The 17,598-nt window shown below is 54.5% G+C and overlaps 1 protein-coding gene across 1 annotated transcript; it reads left to right on the plus strand.

Moving 5' to 3' along the window:
* Positions 1-476: 476 nt before the first annotated feature.
* Positions 477-15,782, plus strand: PDE1B (phosphodiesterase 1B). The gene is made up of 15 exons (XM_082636441.1): positions 477-615; positions 5,700-5,813; positions 6,937-7,119; positions 7,307-7,373; positions 7,939-8,055; positions 10,559-10,699; positions 11,112-11,212; positions 11,296-11,421; positions 11,539-11,640; positions 12,842-12,962; positions 13,273-13,354; positions 13,674-13,782; positions 14,212-14,342; positions 14,850-14,969; positions 15,438-15,782. The coding sequence occupies exons 1-14, from the start codon at positions 563-565 to the stop codon at positions 14,951-14,953; spliced, it is 1,551 nt and encodes a 516-aa protein (XP_082492567.1). The 5' UTR covers positions 477-562; the 3' UTR covers positions 14,954-14,969; positions 15,438-15,782.
* The last annotated feature ends 1,816 nt before the right edge of the window (positions 15,783-17,598 follow it).

A 17,598-nucleotide genomic window follows, 5' to 3' on the forward strand; every position in this document is an offset into this window, starting at 1 on the left:
GTTGTCTTCCGGTCTTGTTCCCATCCTTTCAGGTGGGTTAAAGCTCATTTTGAAGAATGGCCCCGGAAAAAGACCCTGGGAGGGAGCCGAATCTGCCTTAGCCTCGCTGAGGGGCTCTTACAGGGCCCTTTCCCTTCACTACAGACTTCCTCTCATGGACAAATTCAGGATGGTTCCCTGTCCCTGCACCCTTAAGCCTCCTACTAACCCTTTCCTTCTCCCCAAAGAGGAGCCCCACCTCCTCAGAGCAAGGGGCTGGCCTGTACTATTTCTGTCCTTTCTGGGATTCTTCTGAGAACAGATTCTTGTTTTCAGTCTGATTCAGATGTGAAACTTTTCCTGCGGCCTCTCACCCACTTGCTGTGGGCTGGGTCTCTGCCTCATCACTCCTTCCTCCAGCCAGGCTCCTCCTGTTCTCCTCCCCCAAATTCTCTCTGGTCAGTCACTTTTGCTGAGACCTGGAGGAGGAAGTCAGGGGCCCAAGAGGGAGCCATTCCCCTCAGGGGCCCAGGGGGCCTGGGGGCAGCATTTTGATACTCTGAAGTAGGAAACTTTGATTCCCATGGCAAACCCTGTTCCTGTGCCGAAGAGTTACCTCCAGGGCCCCATCCTCAGGTAGGCGGCCAGGGATGAGGAAGGGAGAGGGGAGGAGGAGGACAGGCTGCTGTGGGTCTACCAGTTTTAGTTTGGTGGAGGGGAGGGATCAAGACTTGACAGCCCCATACGCTGTGTGTGTGTGTGTGTGTTAGCAGTGGCGGGTGACTTAGTAGTGTTTCCCCTCTTTCTCTCCTTCCTGACCCCCAGCATCAGTTAGGACCTCATATTCCTCCAATATCTCCTCATCTGGTCTTAAAACCTCCAGAGGGGAATAGGATTCTTCTCTCAACTCCCAGCCTCTTAGCTTGAGGCTGCCCTGTCCTAAACCCCCTACTTACAGTGATCTTTCAGGGAGTGTGGGTGCTGGAAGTAGTGGCAGGGGACTTTGGAAATCGTCAGATCATCCGGTGGGGGCTGGAGAAGCTGCACTCTTCTGGGGCGTTGGGATTATTACTGCTCAGAGCCGCCTTTTCCAGCTGGCTGCCAAGAGCTGGGAGAGACTGGGGCCTCCAGCAGTCAGGACCTGAGGCTTTCCCGTCGTGGTATGGGGACTGAAGATAAAGGAGAAAGAAGTGGTGGTGGTGAACCAGGGCTAGGAGTGGAGTGGAAGGACTGTTGGGAAACTTCCAGGTTTCCTTAGGTCTGGACGAGGACTGGACAGGGGTGAGCATCCTGCTCATCCAAGCAGATGAATGCCAAGGTGTGGACCTTGGGTGGGTCTGTGGAGATCCTAACTCTGAAGGGCGTTAGAGTCAGAGAGGCCCCCCGCCAGGCCAGGAAGTGTCGTGGGGAGACACGTGGGGAGAGTTATGTAACTTCAGGAGGGAGAAGTTCAGCACCTGGATCCTTCCAGCTGCCCGAGTCCAGGTCCCTTCCTTGGCCTCCCCATTTGTCAAATTTATTCTTTAATCTTTCTTTTCCTCCTTTACCCCCTCCCTCTGGTATCTGGATCATGTTGGGTTCAGATTTCAACAGAAGCTATAAAAGAGCTCCTGGACAACATCGAGAGGTGGAGATGGGAGGAACTTGGAGGGAGGACCATGTTGAAAGCCAGCCTACAACCGCACTCTGCTCCCCAAGCCCTGAGATCTCAATTGGGAGTGCTGGCAGATAGCCCCCGACCTGATTAATCTGCTCCCATTCCCTTTTATTGTTTAATGAACATTTACTGAGCATGTACTGTGTGCTCAGGGCACAGCAGCCAGGATAGAAAAGTCACTGTCAGTGCCATCAAGACACCCCCAGTTTCCTGGGGGTCTGATGGTGTCTGCAGACACCATCACCCCAGGAAGCCTGGATGACTGACCCTGAAGGAGCTGTGATGCAGTGGGGTCCAGCCTCGCTTTTGGTGTTTGGGACACAGTTAGGCTCCAGTAGAGTGAGCTGTAGGCTTGCCAACCTGAGTGAGATTGACAAGTTGTGTGACCTCGGACGAGTCTTATAACCTCCCCCATAAGGAGATTGTGAGGCTCAAGTCAGCTTTGTAATTATAAAGGAGAGATCATGGTCATTATCATCCTCTCATTTCCTCTGTTAGGGGGCTTCCTAATTACCGGCCTCCGTCCAAACTAGGCTCACTCTTCTCCACCTGGACTTGGGATCAAGAAGGCAGGTAGGTGCTTGTTGGACTTGAAGGAAGTGAGGCGTGAGCTGGGCCAGCATGATGCTGGTCAGTTAATTCCAATTCAAATCATGTTTAAAGAGCCTCATTTTATATGCCAGGCCTTTCACATACATTCTTTCATTTACTCCTCTTATTAACAGGTGGTTTACTATTGTCCTCACTATTTAACAGATGAAGGAATTGAAGCTTGAAAATAAAGGTTCTCCAACTTTAGTGTGAATGAGAATTATCTGGGATGTTTGTTAAAAATGCAGATCCCTGGACCCAAACTTCAGAAATTCTGGTTCAGTAGTAGTTGTGCAGTGAGGCCCAGAATCTAAAATTTTCACAAGTATCCCAGGTGATTCAGATGCAGTGGTCTACAGGCCACACTTTGATAGACACTGATGAAGAATTAGTGACTTGCCCAGGACTCAGAGCCAGGAAGTGAAAGGTCTGCATCCAGGCGTCCTGTCTTCCAGAGTTGTGCTGGGAGCCTGGGTTTCTGCATTGGAAATAGGGGCAGCGCTGCCTTCCCGCCTCCCTCTCTCCCTCCCTCTAGGCCCATTGTGAAGGCAAAAGGAGATAATGTAGGAGAGAGTCCTTTTAAAATGTAGAGCTGGCAGCATTGTCAGAGATTATGCAAATACATGCAGATGAGCACCCATGGGCTTGGCTGTTCACTTGGGAGCTTGTGCTGGGATGTGTGTTTCCCTAGGTGGCTCAAGAAAGAAGAACTTTGGTGGTGGGTATTGACCCCTAGTGGGCAGAGTTTTCCACTGTAAAAGGGGCTGATCGAAATGGAAGACTGGGGCTGGGATTGGGAAGAGATGGGACCAGAGGCCTTTGTTTCTTCCTGGGTTGTGTGTCCCCAGAGTTGAGGGTCCCTGGCCCTGGGGACTGACCAGGAGAGGGAAGCTGTGTGCCCCAATGACAGAGTGTATCTCTCTCCTCTGTGATCTCTGGTCAGCTCTCAGTTGCTCCTTTCCAGTCCATTGGCTGGAAAGCCTTTTTAAAAAAATTTAACTAATTAATTAATTAATTTACGGCTGCATTGGGTCTTCATTGCTGCGCGCGGGCTTTCTCTAGTTGCGGCAAGCGGGGGGTGGGGGTTGCTACTCTTCGTTGCGGTGCGTGGGCTTCTCATTGCAGTGGCTTCTCTTGTTGCAGAGCACGGGACCTAGGTGTGTAGGCTTCAGTAGTTGTGGCTCGCGGGCTCTAGAGCGCAGGCTTAGTAGTTGTGGTGCACGGGCTTAGTTGCTCTGCGGCATGTGGGATCTTCCCGGACCAGGCCTCGAACCCGTGTCCCCTGCATTGGCAGGCGGATTCTTAACCACTGCACCACCAGGGAAGCCCCCTGGAAAGCCTTTTATGTTGTCAGCCTCTATTCCTCCTCCCTAATGAAGCCTGAGCTGGGGCTGAGCTTTACTGAACCCGGACTCTTCCTTGTTGAACCACCTGCGCTTTCCACATGGAGATGGTGCAGCAGGAAGGCTGGAAGTGATATTAGAAGATAGCCCACCGAGGAGGCTGCAGTGTCACCCTCCAACTTCTTTCCCCACCCATTTTTCCCCTTTCCCTTCTGCCCCATTTGCACTCAGACCTGTCTTTGGCCAGGACTGCTGGTCCCTGACGCTTCCTGGGGCTGGCTATTCTGGATGCCCCTATTCCAAAGCTGCTGAGACCCCGGGATTCTAGAGCTGCTTCTGTTCAGGAATGCCATTGTTCTCCCTCCCCCCACCCCGGCATCCCTGGGAATCGATGCTAATTTCAGCCTCCGGTCCCTGACTCATTCTCTTCTCCTCCCTGACTCATAGGGTGACCTTGGGTTTCTGAAGCCCCTCTCAGTGGCGAACTGTGCTGGCCACCATTTCACGCCATCTTGGTTTTAGGTGGGATGGGATGGGGCAGGGCTGGGGGAAGGAGCCAGAGAGGAATGTTTCATTGCTTTCTTTAAAATCACTATCTAAAGTCAGAGAGCTCTGTTTGCTTTGTGACTGCCTGGGCTGGACTCAGGCAGTCACAAACCAGACTTTTAAGAAGCCTCCCTGTTAATTCCCTGGAATTCATGAGTGCAAAGTATGAGGGATTGTTCCTTCAGGCGAAGCATCCAGTAAGTGAGACCTCCAACCCCACCCTCCCCACTTTGGCTCTGTGGGAAGCTGCCACGGGGCAGAGGTAGGGGATGGGTACAGTCACCCTTGGCCAGAGGTTCTCTCTGGAGTGGCACTGGGGAGGCAGGGGTTAACCCTGCTTTTTCCTGGTTGATGGATTCTGGAATCATAATCGATTAGCTCTGCCGGGATGGAGTGAGGCCAGGCGAAAGACCAATTCAGATTGGTCTTTGTTCTGTGTCTTTGCCATCCTTGCCAGAGACAGCGGGGCTGTGGACATGAACCCCCTCCCCGCCAAGACCAAAAGACATAATGAAAGAATGCTGGGGGCTCTTTTGATGGTTGTTGATCCCAAAGCCCTCTCTTAGGGGGAAATAAGCAGTTTCAGCTCTTGGTCATTCAGACTATGAAACAGCTCATCCCCAAAACATCACCCCGGGAGCTTGTACCTGCCTAATTCTGCTGGGCCCTGGGCAATCTAAACAAGAGTTTTCAGGAAACACTGACTAAAAGGGGGGCGTTGAGAGGTCAGAGGGGGACCATGGAAGAGCCTGAGATTTAACTTTGGGGGCTAGGTAAACTTAGTACAGGCAGTGGCAATGACCTGTGATGAAAAACATTAACTGCTGTTATATTTTTAATTCTTTTTTAAAAATATTAATTAATTTGTTCATTTATTTTTGGTTGCATTGGGTCCTTGTTGCTGCACGTGGGCTTTCTCTAGTTGCAGCGAGCGGGGGCTACTCTTTGTTGCGGTGCATGGGCTTCTCAGTGTGGTGGCTTCTCTTGTTGCGGAGCAGGGTTCTAGGTGCACGGGCTTCAGTAGTTGTGGCACGCGGGCTCAGTAGTTGTGGCGCATGGGCTTAGTTGCTCCACAGCACGTGGGATCTTCCCGGACCAGGGCTCAAACCTGTGTCCCCTGTATTGGCAGGAGGATTCTTTTTATTTTTTAATAAATTTATTTATTTATTTATTTTTGGCTATGTTGGGTCTTTGTTGTGGTGCGCGGGCCTCTCATTGTTGTGGCTTCTCTTGTTGGGAAGCATGGGCTCTAGACACACAGGCTTCAGTAGTTGTGGCACGTGGGCTCAGTAGTTGTGGCTTGCAGGCTCTAGAGCGCAGGCTCAGTAGTTGTGGCGCATGGGCTTAGCTACTCCGTGGCATGTGGGATCTTCCCAGACCAGGGATCGAACCTGTGTCCCCTGCATTGGCAGGCAGATTCTTAACCACTGTGCCACCAGGGAAGCCCAACTGCTGTTATTCTATTAGAAAGATTAATGGGTTATGGAAGACTGAGGCTGTTTCTGTAAAATGCATCCTATTAGAGGTATCCTGTTCTCTTGACAAGGTGGCAGCGCCTAAGCAGGTTATCTGTACCCCTACAGGCTGCGCTACATGGTGAAGCAGTTGGAGAATGGGGAGGTAAACATTGAGGAGCTGAAGCAAAACCTGGAGTACACAGCTTCCCTGCTGGAGGCCGTCTACATAAATGAGACGCGGTGAGAGTGGTGACATGGGGCTGCGGGGAGAAACCCACACACGGAGGAGAAAGATACCAGACAGACACAGTGATTCAGGGAGGGCTGGGGAGTCGGACAGAAACCTGACCCGGCCAGAGCAGGGAGGAGGGGCGGGAGGGTAGATAGATCTGTAGGTAGAAATATCGGCAGAGGTACAGGCATAGAGTTGCAGAGACAGAGACAAACACAGACATCAAGAAGAGAACAGGGGCCTCCCTGGTGGCGCAGTGGTTGAGAGTCCGTCTGCCGATGCAGGGGATACGGGTTCGTGCCCCGGTCTGGGAGGATCCCATATGCCGCGGAGCGGCTGGGCCCGTGAGCCATGGCCGCTGGGCCTGCGCGTCTGGAGCCTGTGCTCCGCAACGGGGGAGGCCACAACAGTGAGAGGCCCGCATACCGCAAAAAGAAAAAAAAAAAAAAAAAAAAAAAAAGAAGAGAACACTGTTCCAGAGCTGGACGGGACCTTAAAGGTCATCTAGTCCTAACCTGCTTCCCAGTGCGGAGGCCTTCCAGACCTGCGCGCCCAGGATGGGAGCCACTGGTCACACATGGCTGTGGGGCTTGAAATGTAGCAAGTGTGAATTGAGATGTGTGTGTATGTAAAATACATGCTGGATTTCAAAAGATTTTGAAAAGAGAATGTCAACTATCTCATTAATATTTTTATACTGATTCCACGTTGGAATGATAGTACTTTGCGTGTATTAGGTTAAAGAAATGTTATCATTAAAATGGATTTCACCTGTTTTTTTAACCTTTGAATGTGGCTACTAGACAATTTAAGTAACTTATACGTGGCTTGCATTTTATTTCTGGAGGACAGTGCTGCTGGTCTGTAGCATCCTCGACAGGTGGTATCCATTCCACTGTCTGCTTGAATACTTCCAGAGCTGGGGTGCTCACTACCTCGCATAGTGACCTGTTTCATTATTGGAGACATCAGATAAACAGAAGTAAAAAGACTTAGCAAAAGAAAGGAAAGGGAGGGTCAGAGAAGGGAGAGAGCTGGTGTGAGAGTTTCCAAGGTGTGGCTGGGCATGGGCCTCTAGGCTGTGGAAGCACCTGCCGTCTTTCCTTTGTGACTCCCTTTCTGGGGCCTCAGGCAAATCTTGGACACGGAGGATGAGCTGCAGGAGCTGCGGTCTGACGCGGTGCCTTCGGAGGTGCGGGACTGGCTGGCCTCCACCTTCACCCAGCAGGCCCGGGCCAAAGGCCGCCGAGCAGAGGAGAAGCCCAAGTTTCGGAGTATCGTGCACGCGGTGCAGGCTGGGATCTTCGTGGAACGGTGAGGCTCACCCACGCCCTGCCCGCTTCTACCCCTAGCTGTGTCCCTCGTTCCCAGCCACCCTCGTCTTCCAGGACCCCACTGTACCACCAGCCTCACACGCCCACGGCCTATCCGCACAGCCCCGCCTGATCCGACGCCATTCCCAGACCTCACACCTGGGCTCCTTTTCGTTCTTCTCCCTCAGGATGTTCCGGAGGACGTACACCTCTGTGGGCCCCACCCATTCCACTGCGGTCCTCAACTGTCTCAAGGTGATCCTGGGGGTTTCAGGCAAGAGGAGAAGCTTGGGGGGTGTGGAACAGTCCTTGGGACTTTCAGACTCTTTACGGGATGATTTTTGCCTTCCCTTTTTTTTTTTTTTTTGCGGTACGCGGGCCTCTCACTGCTGCGGCCTCTCCCGTTGCGGAGCACAGGCTCTGGACGCGCAGGCTCAGCGGCCATGGCTCACGGGCCCAGCTGCTCTGCAGCATGTGGGATCCTCCCGGACCGGGGCACGAACCCGCGTCCCCCGCATCAGCGGGCAGACTCCCAACCACTGCGCCACCAGGGAAGCCCCTGCCTTCCCTTTTAACTGTTGTTTCCATATTCCTCAAAACAACTTTTCCCCACTCAAGAGGCACACTCCTGACTTCTTGTCACTCCCATACTGAATGATATCTGGGAAGAAAGAGGCCTATTTACCACTTCTTTGTTTTCCTGCTTCCCGAGCCTCTGTAATCATTGGGAAGTCCTCCTTGAAGTCTACCTGCAGCCCTCGCTGCTGCAGGGGATGTCCCCTTTGGGAGTCTCCCTGCCTAGTTCCTTGTTTCTCCACAGAACCTGGATCTCTGGTGCTTTGATGTCTTTTCCTTGAACCGGGCAGCTGATGACCACGCCCTGAGGACCATTGTTTTTGAGTTGCTGACTCGGCACAACCTCATCAGCCGCTTTAAGGTTGGGCAGCATCCTATCCCCGCCTCTGGGTAGGATTCTCTACTCCCACCACCCTGTTCTCAAAGGGTCCCAACAAGCAGCAGATTCCACAGGCTCCCTGGCTCGGTCTCACTGGCAGTGAAGTCACCCCGTGCACACCCCAGTCTAGCCTTTCCTTCACTTGCTGCAGTCCCAGCCTCTGGCTTCATGTATTGCTTTCTAGGGGAAGATTCTAGCCCTGCAACTGTCCAGCCTAGGATTCTGCACTCTCGTCCTTGGCTTTGTCCCCTAACTTGTCCTCTCCAGGCTGGCTGCAAGTTCAGCTCCCTGCTTCCGCCCTCCTGCCCCTGCCCATGGATGCTGGAGGCTTAGAGGCCAGATGCTCTCAGCTGGTGCCCTGCAGGACTAGCGTCTCTCCATTTGCTTTTTTTGGGGGGGTCTCCGTCTCTCCATTTGTTTTGGGGGGGCTCTCCCTCCCCTCCCCCTCCAGCTCTAGTCTCTGTCCAAGGAATTTTAGGGAGAGGGTCAGCTCTTGGCAAAGCTAGGTAGGGCTGTAGGAGGGGAGGGAGGGTGTGAACTCGATTTGCTCTTCAGCTTGGCTGGCCAGGAAGTGTACAGGATTAACGTCCTCTTCAGATCCTGTGCCAGGAGGGAGCGTCTTTTGGGAACAGGGGCTGGAAAAAGATCACTTGCACGTGGAGAAACCACACTTGGAAGTGGAGGGTGAGGGGAGCTGAGGAGTCGCCAGGGGGGTATTTGGTGAGCACTTGGGTGAGGGTGACAATAGGCGTTAGGGTGGAGGAGAACATGTGTGTTCTGAGGGGTTTTGGGGGGTCAAAGGAGTCCAGCTGGAGGGCCCCTCCCAGAGGGCTCTGGAAGGTCACCCGGCCACCTGTGCCTCCACTTCACTATAACAGACTATTGGTGTGTGAGAGCCTTTCCTTGACCCTTGACTCCTCCCTTTATAACTCCCAAGGGGTTTCCAGAACTTCCCTGAGATGCTCAGCTGAGATTTTCTTCAGTGCCTCCCTGAGCCCTGTTCTTCTGCAGTTGCGTTTTCTTCTTTCCAATCCTGCCCTCTCCAGGACGGAGAACAGCAGGCTCTTATTTTTCCTAAGACTTTTCCCAGCTCACGTTTCTCCAGACTGGTTCTCAGGCTTCCTCCAGACACCAAGTTCTCCTACAGGTGCTTCCTCACCTGGAAGGACTGGTTCCCGGGAACTCCAAGAGTAACTGCATCACGTTGGGTTTGGCCTAGCCCCAGCCCACCTTGCTCCAAGGCAGTTCGAGAGAGAGGAGCCTTCTTGCTCTAGTAGTAGAGACCCCCTTGGAGCCGCCCTTTTCAAGCTCCACATTCTCTTCCTGGGCACCCAGCCCCTCCCATGCTCCTCCCCTTCCCTTCCCTTCCTCCAGGGACACCATGGCAACGCAAAAGCAAGGTCGGTTGTCATGGAAACAGTCCTTTAAAATTCCCTGAATTTGGGGCACAGCCCTCCAGGGGTTGGGACAGGGGATGTGAGGGTCTGACTGACTAGTGGCACATCCTCTGTTGTCTCGTCACTACTGCGCATCTCTACAGAAGCTTCCTCAAGTCCTGAACCCCGCTCTCCTTGCATCCTCAGAGATCTAGGGACAGGTACAGACACCAGCCCCGCCCTCCCGGAACCTTGGGCCTTTGAAGGAAGCAAACGTACCCCAGGGCACCTGCAGAGACCGAGACAGGATTGAGACAGGATTGAGTAGCCCGCAGCCTGACAGAGCTCTGGCTCCTGCTGCTTGGGTGTGTGTGTGTGGTGGTCGAAGGGTGGAGAAAGGCTTCTCAGAGGAGGGGGTGATCCACATCTGGCTAGAGGAGCCTCTCCGGGTCATCTTATTCTTTTCTTTTTTTTTGCGGTACGCGGGCCTCTCACTGTTGTGGCCTCTCCCGTTGCGGAGCACAGGCTCCGGATGCGCAGTCTCAGCGGCCATGGCTCACAGGCCCAGCTGCCCCGCGGCATGTGGGATCCTCCCGGACCGGGGCACGAACCCGTGTCCCCTGCATCGGCAGGCGGACTCTCAACCACTGCGCCACCGGGGAAGCCCCGGGTCATCTTATTCTTTCGTTTGCTTCTGAGCCCCTCTCCATGGTATTGGCTTGGGGATGGGGTGAAGCGGTTGGAAGGTAGGAGGGAAACTTTCTTTCCTCTTCTTAAAAATCTCCAGGGAAATGATAGTAATTATAGCTACTCTCTAGAGAACACTTACTGAGTGCCTTGTGCTTATCTCGTTAAATTCAAGGTAGGTGGTATTCTCTTCATTCTGCAGTTGAGCATCTGAGGCACAGGAAGGCACGTGACTTGCGCAAGGTCACACAGCCAGCAGGTGGTAGAGCCAGGATGTGAGCCCAGGTTCACCCGATTGCAGAGCCAGCGCTCTCCTATGCCCTGTTGCCTTCCAAAGAAAGGGCCTTGCTGACCTCCGTCTTCAGCCGCCTGCCATTCCCGCACATCCTCCACAAATCTCGATTTCCTCCGTCCTACTGCAGATTCCCACTGTGTTTTTGATGACTTTCCTGGATGCCTTGGAGACAGGCTATGGGAAGTACAAGAACCCTTACCATAACCAGATCCACGCAGCTGACGTTACCCAGACGGTCCATTGCTTCTTGCTCCGCACAGGGATGGTGGTAAGTGCCCTGGAAATCACTCTTCTGTGACTCAGGGTCTTATGGCTGCAGAACCGGGAAGTCTAGACTTTACTCCCATTTCCTTTTTTCTCTCTTTGGTTCCTCTCCTTTGGCATCCCAAAGTCTTTACAGATTCAGATTGGGCTTACTCACTCTAGAGTATTCCTGGGTGGACCGTAACTTCATGGGCAGCGCTGGGGATGTGTGCCGGGATGTGATGGAAGTGTTGCTGGTTGTGATGGAGGAAGGTCTTTGGCCATTCCGCGAGCTGAGAAACGTGGCTGCATTAGCCCAAGAGCTGGCCTCAAAGAATGGAAGGGCTGGGCTGAGCAGTCCTGCCTGTGTGTGGAGGTCTCTGGGCAGCGGCCGGCACGGGGTCCGCCCCCTCTCATCGTCTGTCTCTTTCTCCCAGCACTGCCTGTCGGAGATCGAGGTCCTGGCCATCATCTTTGCTGCAGCCATCCACGACTATGAGCACACCGGCACTACCAACAGCTTCCACATCCAGACCAAGTGAGGGGGGTGGGGACGTGGCAGGGGCAGGAGGGGCCGAGTGGAGGTGCAGAGGGCCGGACACGGTGACTTGGGCTTTGCAGGTCGGAATGCGCCATCCTGTACAATGATCGCTCGGTGCTGGAGAATCACCACATCAGCTCTGTTTTCCGAATGATGCAGGACGACGAGATGAACATTTTCATCAACCTCACCAAGGATGAGTTTGTGTGAGCAGAAGCCAGGAGTGGGCATCCCTAGGGACCCCCTCACCCCAACCCTCTTTTCCCACTTCCCGGAACTCCTGCCTAGCAGTGCTGATCAATACTTGGGTTCTGTCCTTTCAGAGAGCTGCGGGCCCTGGTCATCGAGATGGTGTTGGCCACAGACATGTCCTGCCATTTCCAGCAAGTGAAGTCCATGAAGACGGCCTTGCAGCAGCTGGAAAGGTGAGATATGGTGGGGTGTGGCTGGGCATAGGCCAGAGTGAGGGGTGTGTGAATTGGGGGGGGGATCCGCATGGGTAAAGGGTGTGACAAGTCTTTACCTGGATATAGAAACTCTCCTGGCTCCAGGTATCTGAGTGTATCTTGTGTATGTGATGTGTACAGCCCAGGCAGCCGGTCTACTGGAGAGCGCTTGGCCTGGGGGTCTGAGATGGGCGTTCTCAGGGCAGCTTCAGGTCAGGCTTACTCTGGAATGTAATGGAAAAGCATTCAACTCTTTGGACTCATTTCTATATCTGTGAAATGTGAAAATGTAATGCCTCTCTCCACAATAGCTTGCCACCAGTTCCTACTCTAATAGGGCTATTGGGAGAGTCATGTGAGGTTAAAAAAAAAAAAGCACAGAAGAAATGCCATAATTACATCTAATGTTGCTTAAAAGTGGGTGGGAGTATATAAATGTAAGGGAGAACAGACTGTGTTTGTGTGTCCTGAGGGTGTGTGTTAAAAATTGTATGGTGTCGGGCTTCCCTGGTGGCGCAGTGGTTGAGAGTCCTCCTGCCGATGCAGGGGACACGGGTTCATGCCCTGGTCCGGGAGGATCCCACATACTGCGGAGCGGCTGGGCCTGTGAGCCACGGCCGCTGAGCCTGCGCGTCCGGAGCCTGTGCTCCACAACGGGAGAGGCCACAACAGTGAGAGGCCCGCGTACCACAAAAAAAAAAAAAAAAAAAAAATTGTACGGTGTCTGGGTGTGGGAGAGTGCAGTGTCAGAGCATGTCATTGTTGGGAAATAATAATAATAATAATAATAATAATAGATTACATCTACCGAGCACTTATTAGGTGCCAGACACTCTTCTAAATACTTATATCCTGTATGTCATTTAATTCTCAGAACAACTCTATGTGGCAGATTCTGTTATTATTTCCACTTAGGATTGAGGAGAATGAAATATGTAAATGTTAAGTAACTTGCTCTTTGTCACACAGCTAGCGTGTGATAGGTATGGTGGGGATTCGAACCCAGGCCCTTTGATTCTGAGAGCCTGGGCTGCTTCCTATACATATGTAAATGTGTGTGTGTGTCTAGTCTCACAGGGTGTTTGATCTGTGAGAAGGCGTGTGATGGGAAGTTAGGAATGGTCCAGGCTTCCTCTTCCTAAAAGACCAGTCTCCCTCCCCTTGCCATCTGCCCCAACAGGATTGATAAGTCCAAGGCCCTGTCTCTACTGCTCCATGCTGCTGACATCAGCCACCCAACCAAGCAGTGGTCGGTTCACAGCCGCTGGACCAAAACCCTCATGGAGGAATTCTTCCGCCAGGTACGAGGCCTCTTTGCCTGCCCCCGCCCCCGCCCATGGGGCCTTCTCTCCCCTTTGTTCTCCAAGTTCCCTGTTCCTACTCCAGCTCCTCATTCAGTGGCCTGCAGCTGCCAACCGGATCCCAGACCCATGGGGTATAGTGTCATCTCCGAAAAGCTTAACAGTAATTGCTGGCAGTGGCACTTGCATGCCACTCATTTCCAGGTCAAAGGCACAGAGATCCCTCTTCTCCCCCGGCAGCCCCTTCTACCCCCAGCTGCACCTCGATCTGGTAGACTGAGGTGCTTCCCCGCGCTGTCTGCTCCCCCAGGGTGACAAAGAGGCAGAGCTGGGCCTGCCCTTTTCTCCGCTCTGTGACCGCACCTCCACTCTCGTGGCACAGTCCCAGATTGGTAAGTGTCCCTTCCCGCAGGAAGGAGAGAGTTGCGAAGGCTAAAGGATGCTGGCTGGGCCGGGTCAGGACCTCTCTAAGTCCACATCCTTCAAAGCCATTCTTCCCGTAACGGCAAGCCCGCTGTGCTAGAGCATGGGGTCCTGGGGTGGAGTTCTCTGGGGTCGCAAAGGCATCATCGCAAAGGCTGCCCCCACCGGGAACTTTTCAGCCCCAGGTGACCCTGTTTTACATGCAGCCGGGGGCACAGCTGTGCCGGCCACATCCTCTGCCCAGGCCCCCAGGTCAGATGGCTCCATTGTGTTACCCCTGCACTGCAGGTTTCATTGACTTCATCGTGGAACCCACGTTCTCTGTGCTGACTGATGTGGCCGAGAAGAGCGTCCAGCCCATGGGGGAGGAAGACTCCAAGTCGAAAACCCAGCCCAGGTGAGGGTGGCCGCAGCAGCCGGGGGCCCACAGAGAGCACTGACTCCCAGGGAGGAGGTACAGGTATGGCGGGCGTGGAGAAGCAGGCGACTCCAAAATTGGGAGCCCCTCTACCGCGAGTCAGACACAGGGGCGGAAGGATGGGGGGCAGGGAGTGTGGTCTGCACCTCTGTTCCCTCCACCGTAATTACATCTCTCCCATTAGCTCTGTCTTTATTGCCTTTCTGCTAATCTGCTTTTATTTTCCTTCTAGTAGGAGGGAAGGTGTGGAGAGGGATGGGGACTGCGGGTACCTAGCAGAGGGAAAAGAGGAGAAGGATGAGGCTCCCTGAGCCGACTGGTCTTCTACCCCCTCTACTCCGAGGGCTGTGAAGATGGCTCTGGAGTGGGCAGGGCCTGACCTCTGCAATGTTGGGGTCCGGCTTTTAGCTTCCAGTGGCGCCAGCCTTCTCTGGATGTGGAAGTGGGAGACCCCAACCCCGACGTGGTCAGCTTCCGCTCTACCTGGATCAAATACATTCAGGAGAACAAGCAGAAATGGAAGGAACGGGCAGCAAGTGGTGGGTCCATTGGGAGGATGAGGCCTTGCGGGGAGGGTGGCTGATGCGGCAGGAGCGGGTCCCTTTTCCTTAAGCCCGTCAAGCAACCCTTTGTCTGACTCCTTCCCTGAGTTGGGAAGGTGACTGACTAGGCTGCAGTAAGATCACAGGAACGACTGACTGGCTGACTGGCCTGGACTGTTCTAGAATGCGGACTTGAGAGAGGATAGGGACAGCCACATGCCACGACCCGAGGGACCCCATGCACATTGCGGTCTGTCAGTGGTACCCTGTGGATGTGGTAACCTGGTGGCCCTGGCTGGGACATCTCTTCTTTAACGTGGGAGTTGAGGGCTGTGCATTTTAGCAAGGTGGAGAGGCTGTCCCCAGGTGGGTGTGGGTTGAACGTAGCTCAGCTCGAAGGAAGGGGGATGTGTGAGAATCCCTTACTTGTCTCCACATACTCCTTGGGTTTGGGGGAAACATACTGCTTGGTCTGGTCCCAGCTTCCTTCATGCCCCTTTGCAGGCGTCGCCAACCAGATGTCCATTGACGAGCTGTCCCCCTGTGAGGAAGAGGCCCCAGCCTCCCCTGCTGAAGATGAGCACAACCAGAACGGGAATCTGGACTAGCCTGGGGCTGGCCCAGGTGAGCCTGTCGCGGTGGATGGGGAGGGGCTTAAGGTTCCGCAGGGAGTTGGGCCAGCAGGGTGTCCCACAGGCCTCTTTGAAGGGTCATCTCTGGGGTTCAGTGGATGCAAGGTGGTCCTTCCCTCTTTCCCAGCAGGGATATGGAGGAAGTGAACACACAGACTCGAGCTGGGGCCTGAGTGGAGAGCAGAGTCCTCCCACCTGCAGGGAGAGAGGAGTGGGGCTGAGCAGCTCCTTTGTGAGGGCCTGGGGAGAGACAGCACTCAGGGCCCAAGGCTCCGGGAGGTCAGCTGGGCATGACTTTCAATCCAGCCCCGCTCGCGCCCTGGCTGAGCTCCTTCTGCAGGGCATTTTTTGCTCAACTGTAAGCGGGATTGAGTGGGGATCCAGTGGGACCCGAGGAAGGTAAGTCAGGCTGGAGATGAAGGAGGAGGTCAGAGCACCGAGGTGTCTCCTCTTCCCCCAGGTCCTCACCGAGTCCAAAGTGTTCGATGTCATCAGCACCATCTATCGGGACTGGCTCCCCCATCTGCTCCAAGGGAGCGTGGACGTCGAGGAACAGACAACCCACCCGAAGGACAAATGCCAGAGATTGCGGGATTGGGGAAAGGGCCTGTCCCCACCCGACACCCATTGGGGTGCAAGTTAATCTCCCGGCGGCAAGACCGGGGAACTTCAGGCTCCCAGTGGCCACTGTGTCCATCCCCCCCTGCCTCTGGACTCTCCCTATGGCCAGATGACCGGCTGGAGGGGAGCTTCCGGGAGGCTTCCCAGGGCCTGGGGGGGAGGGTTGGAGATGCCAGCCCCCTGGGTCCTCCCCCATCCTTTTTGCCTCCAAGTTTCTAAGCAATACATTTGGGGGGTTTCCTCAGCCCCCACCCCAGATCTTAGCTGGCAGGTCTGGGTCCCCCCTTTCCTCTCCTGGGAAGGGCTGGAATAGGATAGGAAGCTGGGGGTTTTCAGAGCCTATGTGAGGGTAGGGGAGTGGGCTCCTTCAGGGCATGGTACCTTTCTAGGGCTTGGGAATGGGGGGCATCCTCTTTACCCCAGACCTGCACTGCTTCAGTCCCATCCCCAGCCCAGACCCTGCAATCTTCCCTCTCTCCCATTCTGAAATGGTGACTGGGGGAAGAGGAGCCATTGCCACCAGGGGCTGAGAGGAGGCCTTTCCTGGGGTCCCCAAGGACTCAGGCCTGGTCTAGGCCCCTGGGGCTTGTCACCTGCCCTGGCTGAGTCCTGAACCCTTTGCCTCCTTCCTCTCCCCTGGGGCTGGGAGGCTCCCATCCGACCAATGTCTGTAAAGTGCTTTGAAGTCTCCCCAGCAAAGCACCTTCAGGATACATCCTACGAGCACAGGTGGGGAGAGCTGGGTTGGGGTCAAGGGCGCATGGGGAGGGTGAGGTGTAACCCAGTAATCATGTGTTGCTGACAGAGAGGGTCCCTCCCCCTCCTAGCCCTGGCCCAAGAGGCCCCTCCCCAGGACAAGTGGGGAGTGGCGGGTGGAAAGGCAGGCAGGGGCTCAGGGCTGCTGCTCTCGTGTCCTCTGGCGAGAGCCCAGCCAGGCCCCTGCCCCTTCCTCTCCTCAGGCTCCTCTCGCCCCGCTTTGTCCCAGGAAGGGCCCAAGTCCAGGTGACTGCCCTCCTCCTTTCTTGTACCAACCATGCATTTGTACAGTGGGCCCTGTTCCTGTGAAGTCATATCCATGGTCTCTTAGCCCTGCCACCTGCCACTTGTCCCTCCTACCCCACCCTGAGTGGGGCAGAGACGCATGAGACTCACCCCCGCCCTTGGTCTCCCAGAATCCTGCTATAGCCAGAGATCAATAAAGAAGGGAGACCTGGCCTGGCTGTGTGTGGTGTTTGCCGGGTGAAAGTGCACTGGGCATCTTCACGTGCACTGTCTCTTCAAGCTGATGAAACCCTGGTGTGGTGTTCATCCTGTTATGTATGGAGGCCCAGAGAGGTGAGGTCTTGCCTGAGTTGCACAGCAAGGGTGGCAGAAGGGGACCTTACACTTCTGAAGTTCTTTTTTCTCTCCATCACACTACTTCTTCAGTAAAGAGGGGTGAATCTCCCCTCCCCTCCTCTCCTCTCTCCACTGCCTGGAAAAATCAAAAGCAGTAGACAGGAGAGGCCTGGCTGTGGGGTCTGAGGAAGGTTCTTCACTTCTGCTCAGCTTTCGTCGTTTACCCTGGCCCCTTGGTGTCTTGAACAAGGGGGAGAGGTGACCTTTCTAGTTCCCAGCAAGGGCCTCTCCGTGAATAGCCACTGTGTCCTCAATCTAGCTTGGCTAACAGGTTGGAATCTGGGTGGTGGTCTCCGCACAGCTGGAGAAGGAACACATCTTGAAGCTTGGGAATCACTGAGGCTTGGAGGGCAGGCAGGCAGGCATCCCCGCAACACCCCGCCTCTTTCCCATGGGCCAAGTGCCAGGGTGCAGTTCCCAGCTTTGTTCAGCAGATGGCGCCCACAGCAGCGTCGCAGCCAGCCGGGCCTTAGGGCTCCAAGGCTTCAGGGCAGCCCTGCCAGGTGGTTGTATCTTTTCCTCAATATGAAGAGAGCCTGGGGCCATCCTTCCTTCTTGGTACCCCGGAAGTCAGTCCTCCTACCTATCTGACCCTCAGCTCT

This window comes from Mesoplodon mirus (assembly GCF_964341445.2).
Source record: "Mesoplodon mirus genome assembly, chromosome: 11".
NCBI classification, from domain to species: domain Eukaryota; kingdom Metazoa; phylum Chordata; class Mammalia; order Artiodactyla; family Ziphiidae; genus Mesoplodon; species Mesoplodon mirus.

What these genes read in the sequence shown, in the direction of transcription:
- PDE1B (XM_082636441.1), top strand. Translation starts at nt 563, where the DNA reads ATGGCAAACCCTGTTCCTGTGCCGAAGAGTTACCTCCAGGGCCCCATC. An exon ending in CGGTCCTCAACTGTCTCAAG is followed by an intron (nt 7,374 to 7,938) that starts GTGATCCTGGGG and finishes GTTTCTCCACAG; the next exon opens with AACCTGGATCTCTGGTGCTT. An exon ending in ACCTCATCAGCCGCTTTAAG is followed by an intron (nt 8,056 to 10,558) that starts GTTGGGCAGCAT and finishes GTCCTACTGCAG; the next exon opens with ATTCCCACTGTGTTTTTGAT.